Below are 1,379 nucleotides of genomic sequence, written 5' to 3'. Positions count from 1 at the left end.
GATAGATAGATAGATAGATAGATAGATAGATAGATAGATAGAGAGAGAGAGAGAGAGAGAGAGAGAGAGAATGAGAGAGAGAGAGAGACAACATCCCAGTAGAAAGACCGAGATATTCCGTAAAAATTCTCCTAACATGGGAATTGAACTCAAGTCTCCTGCGTGCAACGGGTAAGTGCCTAACCGCTACACCACAGACGTTGGTTACAACATTCTTATGGCCACTAGAACATAACAATACCCTTTTGGTCAGTAAGATAATATAAAAACAACATCCTTATGGTCAGAAAGACATAGGACATAGCAACATCCTTATGGTCAGAAAGACATAGGACATAATAACATCCTTATGGTCAGAAAGACATAGGACATAACAACATCCTTATGGTCAGTTAGACAACATCATCGTCAAGGTCACTAGGACATAACAACAGGCATAAGATCAGAGACATAACAGCATCCTTAAGGTCAGCTAGACATATCAATACTCCTTATGGTCAGACTAGGACTTAACAAATCCCTTATTTTTTCTTCTGAGTACAGAGAAGCACACGGACACAATAATGGCCATTTAGTGTTGGGGAAAAAGTAAGAAAAAAAGACAACAACAACAGAGGGAAAGTAAAGAAGTAGGACCTTCCAGAGGAGCCTTCTAACCACCCGCTAAATCCTTTATGACCTGTAAGACTTAACAATTAATCCCTTATGGTCAGCAAAATCTAACAACAATATCCTTATGGTCAGTTTTAACAAAAAACAGTTTTAGTAGAGGTTTTACGCGTTAGGAACTGCATAAGGTCATCTCATGAGCGTCAGAAGATTAGAGGTGTTACAAGAGAGTAACAAACATAAAAAAGAAGAAGGGGGAGATTAGGACGATAGATGTTTGATAGGAAAGAAGAAGCAAACCACACAGGAGCACCCGCCAACCACCCACTTTATGGTCAGTAAGACACAATAAATCCCCTATGGTCAGTAAGTCATAGAGTACATAGACACTTACCCTCGGCATCTTCTGCCGCTTGAGGCTGAGCTCCAATTCATCTGCAGCCGTGGCGAAGTTCAAGAGCCTGCGGGTGGAGGGAGACATACAACGTAAAGAATTAGATATGCATGGTAAATAGAAAAATGCGTATTAATTTACATTTAGTTTAAAGCGTCTCACGACGAATGTGGGTTTTTGTTTTCTTTCTGAACTTAACTTCAAGATAAACATAGAGCGAGAACAGTGGACAGACAGACAGACACAGAGACAGAGAGAGGAAGGGATGGGAGGGAGGGGGGTATAACGTTTATCTAACGATTGTCTCGAAAACGCACCATTCAAGCCCCATGTAAATCGTTTATGAACATGTGATTTTTCATAATGTCATTGACGC

General features: G+C 40.4%; 1 protein-coding gene across 3 annotated transcripts in view; it reads right to left on the bottom strand.

Annotated features, from left to right (window-relative positions):
- LOC101850685 (transcription factor cwo) overlaps positions 1–1,379 on the bottom strand; it is a 58,447-nt gene that overhangs the window by 11,689 nt on the left and 45,379 nt on the right. For all 3 annotated transcript variants that reach the window (XM_013079822.2, XM_013079828.2, XM_005089234.3), the window contains one exon: positions 1,004–1,070. In XM_013079822.2, coding sequence (XP_012935276.1) covers positions 1,004–1,070 — 67 coding nt within the window. The remainder of the gene's footprint in view (positions 1–1,003; positions 1,071–1,379) is intronic.

The sequence above is a fragment of the Aplysia californica genome, unplaced genomic scaffold (assembly GCF_000002075.1).
Source record: "Aplysia californica isolate F4 #8 unplaced genomic scaffold, AplCal3.0 scaffold00004, whole genome shotgun sequence".
Taxonomy (NCBI): Eukaryota; Metazoa; Mollusca; class Gastropoda; order Aplysiida; family Aplysiidae; genus Aplysia; species Aplysia californica.
This window is presented reverse-complemented; position numbering and strand designations above follow the sequence as displayed.